General features: G+C 38.4%; 1 protein-coding gene across 1 annotated transcript; it reads right to left on the minus strand.

Annotated features, from left to right (window-relative positions):
* Positions 1 to 1877: 1877 nt before the first annotated feature.
* Positions 1878 to 15639, minus strand: trappc3 (trafficking protein particle complex subunit 3). The gene is made up of 5 exons (XM_058754520.1): positions 15479 to 15639; positions 13935 to 14032; positions 11946 to 12045; positions 9793 to 9975; positions 1878 to 9702 (listed from the first exon to the last, which is right to left on the minus strand). The coding sequence occupies exons 1-5, from the start codon at positions 15518 to 15520 to the stop codon at positions 9583 to 9585; spliced, it is 543 nt and encodes a 180-aa protein (XP_058610503.1). The 5' UTR covers positions 15521 to 15639; the 3' UTR covers positions 1878 to 9582.
* Between the last annotated feature and the right edge of the window lie 371 nt (positions 15640 to 16010).

Genomic DNA, 16010 nt, shown 5'->3' on the forward strand with positions numbered 1-16010 from the left:
CATGTATTCAATAAATTTGTTTGTGTTGGTTTTAAAATGTATCATTACGAGTTGCTTCGCCCCTGAAATAACTGGCCCAGCTAACCTTCTTGGTTTAAAAATCTGGCCCAACTGAATTTGTAATTGAATAGCCCTGCCTTACATCTTAACCCACCCTTAAACCTACCCTGACCACCAAACCTGTCCCTAACCTTATTCGTATCCCACCTCAATAACAGCAGAAGTGTTTTGCAATACAATCTCAGAAATAAAGGTACAAAAGCTGTCATTGGGGCGGTACCTTTTCAAAAGGTACATGCTGGTACCTAAAGGGTCCATTTTGGTACCTTAAAGGTACATATTAGTACTTAAAGTGTACATATTTGAACCTACAAAAGTGTACCTTTTAAAAAGGTACTGCCCCAGTGACAGCTTTTGTACCTTTATTTCTGAGAGTGTACAATATGAACACGATAAGTACATTCTACTTATTTTTGATGCAAGTACATAGTAGTTAAGACCACTTAATATAAAGTGGGACCTAATGATGCATTAACATGTAAATTGCTGTTCAGTAATTGAGTCACATGTTGATTCAACCCCTCTGACAGATTTGGAAAATTCATTCAGTGAAGCATTAATGAGACTGATTTAGCCTGGCTCTTTTCTAATGATCTGTTTAAAGAATCAGTTCATATGAATCATTTGCTAATGAATCAGGCTACACATGGGTACACACTATACAGTGCGGTATGTTTGGGCCTAAATGATATCCTATCATTTATCATGTTCAGGAACTAAAAAGTGCAAGATTTTGACAAAAACTTTCCAATGCAAGTTAAATTGTTTAGATATTACATCTAGTATAACATGTTGTGAATGTGTCCGATCAGACAGTCAAAAGTTCTACTCACATTTGCAGTCTTTATGCCAAGCTCTTGGGCTACTGAAAGTGGTGCGGGAAATGCTGCTGGGATCTATGATGTGTCATGTTATGCCCACCTACAAACTTGTTAATTGACATTGAGAACTTCACATTTCTGGTAAGGCATCATTCTCACATAGATCCCACTTATTTCTACTCAAGATCCACAGCTTGAAATCCGCTGCGTTACATCACCTAATTGACATTCATGAGCCAATGTGTTTATAAGGTTACTTAAGGGTTGTGGTCGTGAGTTGCTGCCTCCACATTTTGGTTTCTGCTCACAATATGAGCACTGTAGTTGAATATGAATTTAATATGAAAACAGATTTAATGGCTCGGCTCTTCAGAGACATGCAGAAAGCACCATTTCTAAGCCATTTATGTGGTTGTATTGATGTGTGCGCGAGAGAGAGTGTTACATCTCAGCAAGGTGGTGAAAAGAACCCTGTGGAACTTCATTTTTTCAATTAGAAATAGGATTGGCCCAAGAGTCATGAGATTCAAATCTGCCCCAGACATAACACCCGGCTTTCAGATTTAGCTCAGAGAGGTTCTGCAGAATATGTGCCATTGACACCCGCCTCTTGTCGTATTCTTGGACCGTCGCCGGCACTCTGTACTGAAGGTCAGTGCGTCTGTTCTCTGCCCTGTCATCGGCCACACAAATACATCTACTTGCAATTATGCAGCAATAGCACACTCATATGGTTCTATTAAACAACAGTAATACTCAATGGATCTGAACTCTTGAGAACTCTTCTTGCTTTTAAGCTCAGCTGAGGAATCGCTTTGTTCATGGCCGGTTTATATAATCAGACGCTAATCAATGTTTCTTGGTGGCCCAAGAAGCATTCGCTCCTGGAGGGCTTTCGGTATGGGCCAAAAAAAGAAAGAGATCTTTCAGACAAAGCAGCGCTCTACGACATCCTTCTGTGAGGGGTAGTTTATCACCATAGTTTAGTTTAGTTTACTTTTATTTAAAGTTTGACACGACAGAATATTGCAGCACAAAACCCTGAAATGTGTCAAACATACACATACTCCAAGACAATCATGACAATCATATATACACATACACACGAATAACACAGATTCACAGAAAAGGCATCCTAATCAAAGACCTGTGAGTTATCTATACAACCATTTTAGAGCACGGGGAATAAAGGAGAGTTCATGAAGTTTAGTCTTACTCCTGGGTACAACAAATGTCTTGTGCCACCAAAGAGAATAAGTAGGTGTTGGAGCCATAGGCAGGAAACAATGCAGTGGTGATGAACTGTCCTTGAGTGTTTTAGTAAGAGTACGTATGGTGGCTTCCTCACGCCTCTCACTCAATGTTGGGAGAGTTGAAGTCGGAATGACTATTATCCGACAGCATCGCTTTCGGATCCTCTCTAACTCCTCAGAGAGACCTTTAGGTAGACCACCCCATACTGGACTAGCATACTCGAGAACTGGGCGTATAAAAGTCAAGTATACTTGCACTAAAACATCACAAGGAAGACCCGCTTTTTTTGCAGCACAAAGATAGTATATTCTGGGGCGCACTTTCGAAATCATGTACTTAATGTGGGCATCCCATGACAAGTCAGAGGATATTTGAACTCCAAGCAATTTAAAGGTGGAAACTCTACTAATTGCATGTCCTGAGATAACAGGAGAGGGAGTGGAGGGAATGTTGTCCTCTCTCCTGGCACTAATTACCATGTCCACAGTCTTAGACTAGGTTCACACTGCAGGCTAAAGTGGCCCAAATCCGACTTTTTGCCCAAATGTGACCCATATCTGATTTTCTTATGACAGTCTGAACAGCACAAATCCGATTTTTTCAAATCAGGCCTAAAATGTGGTCCTACATAGCATACATATTCGATGTTTTGCAATGCGACTTCAGTCTGAACGGCCATGTCGCATTTCATGCGATTTTTACGTCATTGAAATGCGACAGACATCACAATTCTGCGCTGGAGGAAATCGTGCTCTCCTTCTTCTTAATATTCTTCTTATCACTTTGTTATTTAAGCTCCGATTGCACATTAACTTAAAAATTGCTAAACACGCTCTAACACGAGCAGCATCCATTTTTATTTCTGCAATCACAGTGAGCTGCGTCTGATGTCACGTCTTCTTCTGTGCATGCGGGTCACTTCAGGGCTGTATACGGTTCACACATGAGACTGATGGCAGTCGCATTTAAATGACATTGTGAACAACAGCGCAAAAAAAAAAAAGGATTTCAGCAAAAAATCCGATCTGAGCATTAAGACCTGCAGTGTGAACTAAGCCTTAGCTCCATTCATTGCCAATGTAAATTCCTGTCCCCATTCCATTACAGAATCCAAGGCCTTCTGAGGGAGTCCAGGTAAAGACCCCATTAGAAACTCTGCGATTGTTAGATCGTCAGCATATTTCACAGGTATTACCGAAGGAGGCAAATATGAATCCAGGCTATTTATGCATATGACAAAAAGCAGAGGGGATAGAAGTCCCCCTTGAGGAACACCAGCTGGAACTGGAAAGGAGTTAGACACACAGGAGCCCCACTTAACCCTCTGCTCTCTGTTACTCAGATAGCTCCTTACAATAAGCCAAAGGGGTCGTCTGACTTGCAAGTCAGCTAAGGAATGTAGCAGTCGACAATGTTCAATTGTGTCAAAAGCTCGAGTGAAGTCAACAAAAACAGCATGTATATCCATTTTAGGGGAGCTGTTAAGTGCTTCATGCCAGTGCTGCAGAATTTGAATCAAGGCAGTGTCAGTTGATCTGTTCCTCATAAAGCCGTGTTGTGATGGTTCGATCTTAGTAACTGTATCCTCGAGAATGGCATCTCTGAGGATTCCTTCAAACACTTTGCCAACACAGCTGAGTAGTGAGATCTGGCGATAATCTGCTGGAAAACTAGGCTTTGCTTTTTAGGAACAGCTTTGACTATAGCCTCCTTCCATTGTTTTGGAAAAATGTTATGCTGGATGCATATATTGAAGATGTCACATAACACTGGTGCCAACTCCTCATGTAAAGTCTTTAGCACCCAAGGCCATACATGCCAAAAGAATTAGCGCCGCTTATGCAAAGGGTTCATCCACTCGTGTTATGAACCATTAAACTTAATGGGGCAAAAAATGTATTTCAATAAACACATCTATAGGCTGTGTTTTTAGCACAAAAAGAAAGAAACAAAGATCAAACCACCATGAATCCAAACATCTCATTATATGGCATCATTTCTATACACTCCAGAACTCTCCCCTCCCAACAGAAACATTCAAAGGGTGCCTCTATTTGTGTAAAGAGCGTGCCCATTGAAAACACAGTCTCTCGTAAGAATTGTACTTTTCTTCTCAGTTCGCTGGGCACACATGGCGCAATGTGTACACAAGTTACTCTGGAACGTTTCGACTGTTTCCATAGTGACTCATTCATGTGGGTCCGCTTGAGCATTCCATCTCCTCATGACAGAAACCGCTCTGGTCTCCACAGCCCATCCTCTGTTCCAGAACATTCTCTCTTTCAGATCGACTCGGGACACACAAAATCACAAGCAAATTAGAGTCGAGCGAGAGAGGGAAAACTGGGAGCTAAATGGCACTTCCTGCAATTTCGAGATTTGGGCAATTTGACTCTGTCGGGTGGTTTGTAATCGTTTTCTACATGTATAAAAATGTGTAAAATGCAGAAAAGGCTCCGTCTGTTCGGAAGGGAAATAAATAAATGAAAAAGCTTTATTGTGATTCTTCAAGCGAGCATACCGAAATATGACTAGACCTCCACCCAGACCTCCACTGCTGAGTGTATGTGCATTTATTGCAGTGAAAGGCTGGGCTGTTATAACCTCATTCGCTTTCAAAATGGGTTAAAAGGGTGGGTCTGGTCTTGGACCTGGTTTATTACACAATAAAGAACTCAAAACATACTTGACTGCTCGATTGGAATGGCAGCTTTGACGTGGGGAATATTCATGTCAAGCAGACTAGTAATGACATCACCATGGGCCATGTTCAGGTGATGGAGTGCTGTGTCATGCTTTGTTTGGTTTTCCAACAGAAGCCATATTAATTAAAACAGAGACTGAGAAAAACATGTCAGGAGGACTATTATGTATTCAAGAAATGCCATTCGTTGGAAAGCTCCGTAATTAGTTTGGAACATGCTCGGTTTGATTTTATAGAACTGTCCAGTCTGCAGTGTCAATATACAAATGAACAGCATGCATTTTCATACATTAATGCAGCTTTGTGCAGACCTGAGTGAGGTAAGTGTATCCTGTCACTCAATAGCAAAAATAAATATAACTACATTAAGCATACACCATTGTACCAGTTACCAAATGTTTTTATGTTTGTCTAAAGGTTTTATTCCTAAAACGCTCGTGTATAGAACTACTTCCTCATCTTTAGTCTATAGACACAGCTAAAACTGAACATGGCGCAGTGATACTCAACTTTAATTCGTTCAACAAACATGGAACTACTTAATTTTTACTTAAGTCTTAATTTAAGGAAGTTTCACAACCAATCAGAATCAAGAATGCTGACTTTCTTTTGTTGTATAAACAAACAGTGGTCCCAAATGTTTTTGGACACTTAAGTCATGTGCACACAGATGTTCTAGTAGAGTAACTGCAGGTGTAGTTCATCACATTAACTATGAATGAACATGGTCCACTAATGTTTGACAACTAGAATGCTACCAAATATATGTGCATTTGAACAATTGTATCAAGTAAACCTTAAAATGTAAAGTATGTTTGTGCTGTTTCTTTAAAATGAATGCTACTGTATGCATTGGTGCTTTTTAATGTTGCCCTGTATGTCTTTTTAAATGCTAAAATCTATGTCAGTGCCTGGATGTGGAAATTTGTTTCTCTTATGAGGAAAGATCCACTTATAATTGTTTGCATTAATTCTACTTGGTTTGATAATTTGTTATATAACATTCAGTCATTTTTTTAAGTGTGGTGTAAGTGTTCAATTTTTCTTTGGGCCACTATACAAGTACACAACAACATATGACCTTAAGCAAACAATGGCATATCACTGAAATTAAGCAATTAAATGAATTATTTTAATAATTCCCATCAATCCTCTCAAAACACTGAAACTCACTGTGATATGATCTATTAGTCTGGGGATACAATGGAAAAAGAGGACCTTTCAAGTACCATTTAAGACATTGGCAACAGGTCCAGAGGTTGCTGTGTGAGGCAGAGGAGTTATGCTCTCTATTTGTCCCAGATGTGTTTGATTCAGATCAGCATATAGCAGTAGTCATGGGAAAGTGGAAGTAGCACATTTTACATGTTATAAATGGTGACCTATCCAAGATAATCCTCTAAATAGTGGTCTCTAAAAAAAAAAAAAAGTGAAAAATCTTTGTTCAACAGAAGATTTTATGAATTAAATAAATAAGAAACAAACAAATGTTTGAGGACTAATAGGAAAAGTCTTTTACATATGGCGTTCCTCAAGGATCTAATTACATCTTTTCTTGACATCTTAGAATTACCTCAGACGAGAGGGTTTGTTGCATTTCCATCTCGGATCCTTTGATTTACTGTCTCGTGACCTTTACTGGAAACAGTGTGCATGCTGCTGTTCCTGTGAGCCAGGGAAGATCATCCATTCGTGTGTCATCTCCTTTATGCTCCAGAACAGCTGTGGGAGACTTGGACACCATGCGATGGGCTGTGATGGCTCTCCAGCATTGGGTCGGTTCTCCGCGCTCCAGGGCATGTTGATATTCCCACAAGGTGTGTTTTTGAAACTCACTCGGTCTTGCCCTGCTCTGTTTCCCTTTCTGACCTCCCATCATCTCGCTGCCAATCCTTTCGTCCTGGCAAGGCTTGAAAGTGGGGGATACAGTGGAAGAATCAGAGAAAGAAAGTGAGAAGAAAAGAAAGACGGAAGAATGGATGAGGGGGATTCAATAATGGTGAGCCAGCAGCAGGCCATCCGCAGGATTTTATTGTTTCAGCGTGCCATTCAGCATTTGTTTCTGATATAGGGCACATGGTTGCATTTAGAGGGTTTAAATGAGATTGGTGTGTACCGTCTCGTTTCCAGCATACGTAACTTTTGCTACTTGTATGCTAGAACTGTCCTAATAAAATTCTTAAAGGGACAGTCACCCCAAAATAAAAAGTCTGTCATGAGTTACTACTCACACTCATGCTGTTCCAAACCCGTATGGCTTTCATTCTTCTGTGGAACACAAAAGGAGATGTTTTGCAAAATTTTCACTCTGCGCTATCCCATATAATGAAAGTGGATTGGCAACAAGTACTGTCAATCTGTTTTCTAAATGCATGTTATAGACATTATGAACAATTCATCCATGCATACATTTCATTTTATTAAGTTTTGACCTTGTGATGTTTAATCAGAATATCATAACTGGAACGTTCTGTGAAAACGACTCATCTCTGGTGATGTATGCAGAACTTCTCCAATTATTTAGTCTGCTTAAACCAGTCCCTTCCACAATCGACTGAACGCTCACATTGATTTTTAAAGTGCAACATCCACATCTAAAAATCCAATCAAAAACCGATGCATATAACAGAACATACACAAACTGCATGAAGTTTCAGGTGTCATTTCTTTCATTTGCTGCCACTGACCTGCCTTTAGACGTGAAACAAAAATAGCTTGTAAAAATCAATTCCTTATGGTGGAAAAGAGCTTCTTGGAATTCTTTTGTGCCTTATGAAGAATTTCAGTATTGGCCTAGTATGGTGGCCACACCGACATGAACAGCTTATACAGATGAGGAAAAACATACAGCATAAGAAAGATGAGGAGGAGGTCATCTCATAGACTGGAGTCCATTCTTCTTCTCATGCCAAGATTCATATTGGTTAAAGGTGATCGTGATGGTTAATGAATACTGACACATCACTTTGTTTCGGATGCTTTGCCAAGGAGATATCCTGCATTGTTAAGATGGGAGAAAGAAGGAGCGAGAGAAATTCCTGAGAGCATATGGAAGAGTGATACAAGTTTTCACACAGTACACAATCCCAGCTGTATATCCCCATGATACAGGGGTCTAATTCTGCCAAATGATTTACATCAAATGTCTGCGCGAAACCATTTCCTCTTCCCTCGCTTTCCAATATACACATTGTACAGAATACATACATTGTATGCATAATATAGCAAGAGGGGACGAGGGATTCGGCCTGACAGGGCTCTGCATACGTTTTCCACTGTTTTTCTTGTAAATGTCCCTGAATTAAGAGCGAGTGGATAAGGAATATATTCCACGAAATAATTTCCCAGCCCCAGAGATTCAAAAACAAGCAGTTGGTGGACCCCGTGAGCAATCAAATACCAAATTAAAGAGAAACACAGAAAAATCCATGAGAATGGAAAGAGAAAAAAAGGTCACCCACCACAATGCTCACAGCTACCTCTAGTGGCTCGATGTAACAAAACAATACACTTGCACAATGAATGCATTATTCAACACATCAGTGTGAATCAAATCACATGGAAACTGCATCTGAAAGGGCTTAAGTTTATAAAACCGAATCTATACACTAGCTGATGGGAAGTAGTACTAGAAGCAGTAAACTTCTTTTCATGTGACTGACGAGGTGTGGAATTCTGGAAAAAGAAGCCCAGATCATGACGTAAGGCGATTAACAGGTGTCAGGAACGAACTTTGAGCTGCTCCAGAAAAATGAATGGCTTTCAGCGAACGGCCTTCTCCCTTCCCACTGGTCAGCACGACCGTGAACCCCTCGGCTACACCATTAAAACGCACTGGCTCCCAAAACAGCCCTGTCCTGCACACGCACCAGTGAACCTCCAGGCCCTGATTGCTTCCACGTTGCTTGAGTAAACATCTGAGACGAATTAGGCCCTTGTTATTGTTGTTTAACTCTAACCACATCGTGCTGCCGCGTTGTAGGAATAACAGTCCCACGATGCAAGGGCCAGTACACGACAAGTCGAACACGGCTGCCGTGACACTTCATTACATACGTGTGGAGGGACCTGCCACAGGCTCGGCACACACAGGTCCCATTATCTACATACCTAGACCCCTCCCAGACTCCCCTTAACACCACTGGCCCTCTACAAAACATGTGCGTCTCACAAGACTACGGCTCTGTTCTTGGCGAACATGGGGCCCTCTCTTCAAATGTTGGTTTTAGATTAGCCATCTAAAGTTGTTTTCGATACAAGCATTATGGACATTAAAACAGCAGTGTGATATGGTCCGCTCAAATGAGCGCTTTATTGCAACTTTGAACAAATATTAGTTTGTGTCAAAGGCCTATTGAGTAGAAGAACGATAAATGAGGGGATCGGCCACAGTTGTTGGTAGTTATTGATTTATTCAATCCGATTACGATACTTGACTAAATAAATTAGACCTTCTGTGCCGTATGTATCAGTTAAATGCAAAAAGAATAACAAAAAAGTACACTAGAGACAAACTGACATACAAAAAGAGACTTGAGAAGGTATTTGTATGAAATAAAAAACATGGACCAGGTGGAAAGAACATGTCAACCTTGGTGATACATCGAGAGAAATCTTCTCGACAGTGAACTCTCATTGCAATACTTACAATGTTTGGGGACTGGTTGGTCTTCTTGACCAAAATAGACGTTTTTGGTTCCCAAACCAACATAAAAAGTCTCTCGAAACAAAAGTCTCTCAGTCTCATTCATCTCCAGCTGGCAGGTTCTCCTCGATCCTTTTGATGAACTTCATGCGAATTTCTGTCACATTGTCACCTCTTAGTGTGTCCTGAGAGAATCGCACATCCACTGCCATTTGAACCTGCAGGAGTAGAAAAATAACCTTAGTGTGAATGGTAATTGAGGGTTAGCAGAAGATCTTCGATTCATCTCACGCAAACATGCTCTTCACCATTTCAAGAGCTCCTCTCAGCACTCCACAGAGCAGGTTGGAGTAAACTAGATTACTGTGGTTGTCAGGAAGCTCTACAAAGTCCACCAATGGGTTGCTTTCGAGGATAAGAGAGAACTCATCTCCAGCAGGACTCCAGTTGGTCACGCTGGGGGTGATACCCAAGTACATCTTGAAGGCTACCTGTTAATGTGAAGACAAAAAGGCCCTTGAGTCTTCATGTTAACTCGCTTGCCTACATCTATGATGTCAGGGCCACATTAAGTGATTTTGCAGAGCTGCCACATTCTTTTTAGGTGCTGTATTCACGACTCTGACACTGAAATGACTTGTTTTTTGCACAACTGCACAGTACGGGTTTGAAAAGACATTTTGAGGACAGGCCATAAGAAGACCAAAATCTTGATCATTTTACATCACACTAACAGTATATCACAATGTGATCATTTTTGCTGGAAATTCAAGTAACTTTAAAATTAAAAACCATTTAAATAGTAACAATACTAGGTAATCCAGTGAATTAAATACATCAAAAGAAAGTTACTGATTTGACAATGTATTCTTTTTATTTTACAAACCTGGACACAAACTAAATAAGAAAACAATAAGATTACTATAAGGTAGAATAAGATATTTTAAGGATGCATGGCACCGGCACCATTTTGATTATAGGCTGATACTACATTATTTATTGATAGTATTACTTTCTTTAAATTGATATCAGTTTAGATTGGATGTTTACTTACAGTACAAGTATGTAGCTAATTTCTCAATCAAATCTCAAAATTAATATTTATTTTTCATACTGTACAATATGTTGTGATGCCTAAAATCACTTGTTGCAAGTGCTATTAATTGTGAGCTATTAAATATAAAAAAATGTGGTAACTGAAATAAAGCTGAAAAAAATATTAATACTAGATGAAAATCTTTAACTTAAAAAAAAAAAAACTAAAAAAAACTGAAAAGATTAGAAATGGCAACTAATTGAACTAAACAAGGTCAAGTTGAAATCACTAAAACTAAAATTTTAATAAAAATGAATTAGCTATTGCATAAATATTAAAACCCCAAAACGAATAAAATGACAAATGCACATAGCAAACTTACTAAAACATGAACTATAATTTAAATGACTAAAATTAAAGTAAAAATATAAAAATAAAAGCAATTTAAATAATAACTGTAATAGTCTACAAATTATACTATAAAAAAACAGCTTGAAGCATTTAAAAGCAATTCCTATTTTTTTAAGGCAATACTAAAATGAATGAATATTATAATGAAAACTATTATTGGCTTATATTGAACTATTTAAATACTGTGCATCCCTTACATCCTCAGAACATTAGTGCAAAAACAGCTTCACAGTAAGTAACTCCATAATAAAAAGGCTTTGATTCTAAATTCAGAATGGATGTGCCCTGTTTGAAGCCGTAAAATAGCCAAAATACCTGTGAACGCACATCATTTGAATGCTCCCAGTCACTGCATTGCTCAGCAACCAAAATCCTTCACATTATAACCCTCATTAAAGTGACTTAATAAAAAAATTGTTTTAAGACCCATAAATTTAGGATTCTGATCAGAGTCCCAGCAAAGCAATGCATTCTGGATTAACATTCGACAACGTGGCGCACGTGGAGGAAAGTGAAGAAGGGAAAACAGAGAAAACAGAAGAAGAAAGGAGAACAGACAGACAGACAGAGACCAAGCAAGCATGGACAGGTGACGGACAGGGGGAAGAACGCTCTGTCAATCCTGTCAGTGTGAACCCTATACGCTTGGGGTGAGGTGCATTGTTTCGTAAAAAAAGCAGAGTCTGTGGCTCTCGCAGACCAAAGAAAACAAGCCGAGAGGAACACAAGTGTCTTGGTTCACTCGAACACCGCACAGACGGCCCGCCAATTGGCTTTGCGATAGCATAGCGTGGATGTTTCTCAAGCTGTGTGACTCTGAAAAATTAAAAACGGTAGAAAGATGTGATGAAAGCTAAGAAAATATATGGGCTACTGCAGGTTGAAGTTCAAATTCCAGTCACTTGCTTGCGCATTAACATGCTTGCCTGCTTCCTGATTCTCTCTTTCTCTCTCTCGCTTGGCCTAAGGGAGGGCTCAGCATGCGCTCTGATTGGCTCCAAGTACTCACGTTACCTTTGCAATGACATCGGCCGTTTCTCGGAAATCGTGACACCTCCCCACACTGGACCGAGCCAAGAAGTCCTCAATCAGACGCACTCCGATATTGTATCCCCTGGAAAGGATGGAAGAAGAGAAGGGAAACTGTGAAACTGTGTCACTGTCAGAGCAACTTCGCTTTCAATCGCTCTCATTTCACCCACCAACGCAATCATAAGAACTACAATCTCTTTTTACTTTGAAGGTCTTAGTGAAAGGAGAGATACAAACTTGTTGGATGGAGAGAAAGTCAAATCTTGCTTTTGCTTATATCATATTTGATGCTTTAAAGCAGCAAGAGGAAAAAAAAGATCGAATTTCAGACATGTTGCCAAACCCAATATCAGTGGGACTACTGGATTAGTTCAAGGCATGGTTTAAATGAAAAGACCACTCAGCCAAAGAATACACACTGCCCACTGATTCTCTAAATCACAACCGCTGGACTCCGAGCATCTCAGGGCTTTCCACGCATCCTCACTGCTTTTCCCACAATCTTTAAAACAGAGCTTCCTGACTGGTTTTGATTCAGGGCTCAGATTTTACACTGGACATCAAGTGGCGAACCAACACGGTAGCAAAATATTTCTACAAATAAAAGCAAGTACAAATATGTACTTACTCAAACATAAAAATAAATTAATACAATTATTTGCACAGGCCCAATAATATGCAAAATTATTACTAGAAATTTGGATGGTAAATATGAGATATGCACAGCAATTAGAGCAGAAAAATATTCAGAACTGCTTTTTAATAAGTGCATGTAAATGTACTGAGTGAAATTTCAGTGCAATTAACACCAAAGAAAATAAATGAAAACACAGTTATTTTTAATTTTTTTTACCCTGTGTAGTTTACTTCAAGGTTTTGAGGATGAGTGCATTGGAATCTGCCTAATTTGATTAGCTTCCACCAAGTGACAAACGGAAATTTTGATTGGACATGGAAGGCATTTCTCTTTCCTTTGAAAACTTAAGGCTATTTATTTTAAAATTATAATTGTTTTTTTTAAATTGTCTAGTCATCAAAGATCCTAAAAAAAAGTACCACGGTTTTCGCTAAAATATTACAACTGTTTAAAACATTGATAATAATAAGTTTTTTTTTTTTCTTGAGCATCAAATCAGCATATTAGAATGATTTCTGAAGGATCGTGTAATACTGAAGACTGGAGTAATGATGCTGAAAATTCAGTTGCGCCATTACAGGAATAAATTACATTTTAATATTGCAATCAAAAACATGTATTTTAAATTGTAATACTATTTCAGAATATTACTGTTTTTTTTTAACTGTATTTTGACTGAATAAATGCAGCCTTACATAAGAGTCTTCTTTTAAAAACAACAATAGTCTACATGTTTACATACATTTTATTATTACATATTATAACCCACCAGCTGAAAGAATCAGTGCAGTACAACATAAAGACTATCAACACCCTCATCCATCTCTTTCATCTGGATCCACTCTAACAGTGGAATTGAATTTGAGGAGTAAGCCAAGTGGGGAACAGAATCATGCATCTGAAAAACCAGGGGTGTAACCTACAGCTGCACGATTCATTTAACAGGGTGGGGAGAGACAGCTCTCGAAAAGCCTAGAGTGGCACATTTTATACTCTTTATACCACCCAACCCAACTTCTGCAGACCGGATGGCACAATCACCACACCTAATATAACAGCCTACATCCAGCTCAAACATTGACAATAAAACATCCACACTAAATCCACGTTTCATACAATTTAATACAAATACAAACTGAAAATCAGAAAGTGACAAACGTAAAAGAAATGGTGACCAGTTACAGCACCTAATAATATAAACATATTCCTTACACTTTCATAGTCTGTTTAATCTACAATCTTAGAAAAGAGAAAAAAAAATAGGTAATTTGTAAACTCTGTTTAATGTGACCAGATTGGATGGATAGGTGAGAAATGGAGAAAGAGAGACTCACATTTTATCCAGTTGTTTGTTGACTTCTTCATCATTTTCATAGTCCTTACACAACTGAGTGACCAAGGCTCCATAAGTGAGAGTGAATAATTCTGAATTCTGTTCAAGGGAAAGACAAGACAGCCCAAAATTACTCACCACCATGTTCACAACATTCACTATGTTTACCTGTCAACCACTGTTAAAACTGACAATGAATGCAAATACAACATAATGATAATGATGATGATGATAATAATAATAAAAAATATCTTTGACATAGATACAAACTTTTCATGAGACAATAATGTAGCCTTTCTTCATCATCTTTTTTTTTGCTTTTGCTAACAGCAAAATGTAATAGTAATGTTTTAATGAAAAAAGAATTTCTACAGAAGATCATTCTTTTCTTTTCCTTGCATTAATTTCCATTTACCATACAAAAAATTCCAACATGCCAGTGAACCACCTTTATGTACTTGCTAAATAAAACAAAAAGAACAATATATGTTTTAAAATTCATTTTCTTAGATAAGAAAATGGGAATTTCATAACAACAGGAAACTAGCATGTTATAGTGGGGTCCAAATATCTGAGATCTCTATTTGTAAATTAATACAATTGCTTTATATTTCAACATTTATTATAAGCATAATAATTTGAGCAAAACATTTACATTGGAGATACTTGTAATAGCCCCCTTTTTCTTTAATGACAGAAGCAGGTGGGCTGCTTGAACAACCTAAAGATCGTGCGCTGCTGCATGATTTCAGAAGATCCAAAGAGCACTTCATGCTTCAAAATGAGTACAAGGAATTCACAGGGTCACAATGGGCAAAAAATAAATTTTAATATGGTTTCAGACTTTTAAAATCCACTATATAGAATGCAACAAACACTCAGATCTCCTGTGTATCATTATGGGTAATCAGGACTGATTTAATGAGGGCAGATAGTGGTCTTGAGCGCCCTCTCACGGCACAACATGAGGTTGTCACAGACATGAATTATTATATGTCAAATTGTAGCCAAAACGTCATTTCTACTAATGCTTGCATGACACATCTGGATAATTTTTCTCTGCTTTCATTACTGTATTGTTTAGTCCGTGTTGAGAGTGTATCAATGCTTCATATAACCTAACGTTACTGCCCAGTGCAATAATACTTGTGCAAAAAAATGTATGACACACAATGCATAATGCTTTGAAAGCATGTCATTCTAACCAATCATTATAATATCTATATCATTATAATTCCCTCGAACGATTATTTGTTTAAAAACAAAATTTTAAAGTTTTTTAATTCAAAAGTCAGCCACGATTGACTGACTGACTGAAAGTCTTATGTCTGTGCAAAAAAAAAAAAATTAAACAATTTAAAAAAATCACTTAACTAGAGGAATAAACTAATGCACGTCTAGGTAACAGGTACACTACGCTATATTTATTTGTATGCAAATATACAAACACTGCTCAAATAACCTTATTTTCCGATTATTATAATAGCATGTTAGCTAGCTGCCCTGCACTTAGCTCAGATCTGCGGAAACACAAGACACACTCACCATCTTCTTGTTGTCCGTGGCTCTGTTTGACTGCCTAGACATGTTGTCTTATATTACAGGTGTGTACAGATCAGTTACAGGTAATATTTTATTAATCTGCTCAGAGCAATGAGAGTCCCGTGATGTTGTTCCTGTCACTAAAATGGATTTACTTCCTGAATCGCAGCTGACTCACCGGAAGTGTTGATTTCTCTGGATTGTGGGTTTTGTAGTCAAACTGTAGTTCTGACTAGTTAAAGGTTTCTGGAGTTCACTGAATCATTGACCATGTGTTTATATGACATTTAATCACCACCAGTCCACAACATTACAGTGGTATGGAGCTTGGAGTCATAGGAGATTGGCATGTAGTGTGGAGAGTCAACTTATCATTTCAAAATTAGGATGCCTTTTTGGCACGTTCCAACCTCAAATTTAGATCAAACCAAAACATAACATGCTGGAAGCCAACAAAGATGTACTTGTGACTCTATGTGCTCTGTAGAAGGAATAATGGAATAAGTTAAATTCAGATCAATATTTTTTGTCCATG

This window comes from Onychostoma macrolepis, chromosome 19 (genome assembly GCF_012432095.1).
Source record: "Onychostoma macrolepis isolate SWU-2019 chromosome 19, ASM1243209v1, whole genome shotgun sequence".
Classification (NCBI taxonomy): domain Eukaryota; kingdom Metazoa; phylum Chordata; class Actinopteri; order Cypriniformes; family Cyprinidae; genus Onychostoma; species Onychostoma macrolepis.